This window comes from Aplysia californica, unplaced genomic scaffold (genome assembly GCF_000002075.1).
Source record: "Aplysia californica isolate F4 #8 unplaced genomic scaffold, AplCal3.0 scaffold00047, whole genome shotgun sequence".
Taxonomy (NCBI): domain Eukaryota; kingdom Metazoa; phylum Mollusca; class Gastropoda; order Aplysiida; family Aplysiidae; genus Aplysia; species Aplysia californica.
Window position 1 is genome coordinate 707,326 of NW_004797317.1, and position 663 is coordinate 707,988.

Consider the following 663-nt stretch of genomic DNA (forward strand, 5'->3'; position numbering starts at 1 on the left):
TGTATTTTGCCTATTATTTAACATATGAAATCAAACATTGACACAGACATATTCCAAAGTATTTCAAGAAGTGTATCATCTTTTGTTTCTTAATCATGTCTCATATGGTGGCACAGCGTTAAGCACAAATTACTGGTACCCCTTGATTTCACGGAATTGTCGCCCCTTGGAATGATGCAACATTGGCATGTTCTGCACATTGGTCGAGTCAGTTTTTGTTGTTGTGGTAGACCGTTCCCGTCTTCAGTCAACGCTTGTCCCAGTCGCAGTACAATGTTAATGTCACTTTGGGAGCTCACTATGGGTGGCAAGTAGGATGGCCATGGCGAAACATTCACATTTTGCTGCTGAAGATATTGCACCTTTACACAGACCTGGTATACTGACCTTTATACAGAACTGGTAACCGGGAACAAAGTCACGAAGTATACAAACCCGGTAGGGGAACTCTTTTGTGATTTCGGAAAGGTTCAGCGCTCAGACCAGGTAGTGTCTTCTGGTAGGAAAGATCTACACCTAGCCTTCTTGGACAAGGGCGAAAAATCTCGGAGGTCCCGTGTGCAAGTTGCGTGCGCTAAAGATCCCTTTGTGGTCTAAAATAAAAAAACACAATACATACATATTATAGAATACACATATAAATATATATGTACATATGCATAT

At 41.2% G+C, this 663-nt stretch overlaps 1 protein-coding gene across 1 annotated transcript in view; it reads left to right on the forward strand.

The window, feature by feature from the left end:
- Positions 1-316: 316 nt before the first annotated feature.
- LOC101846947 (membrane metallo-endopeptidase-like 1) overlaps positions 317-663 on the forward strand; it is a 26,680-nt gene continuing 26,333 nt past the window's right edge. Inside the window, exon 1 of the mRNA XM_013079280.1 lies at positions 317-402. Within this exon, the coding sequence (XP_012934734.1) occupies positions 317-402 (86 nt within the window). The remainder of the gene's footprint in view (positions 403-663) is intronic.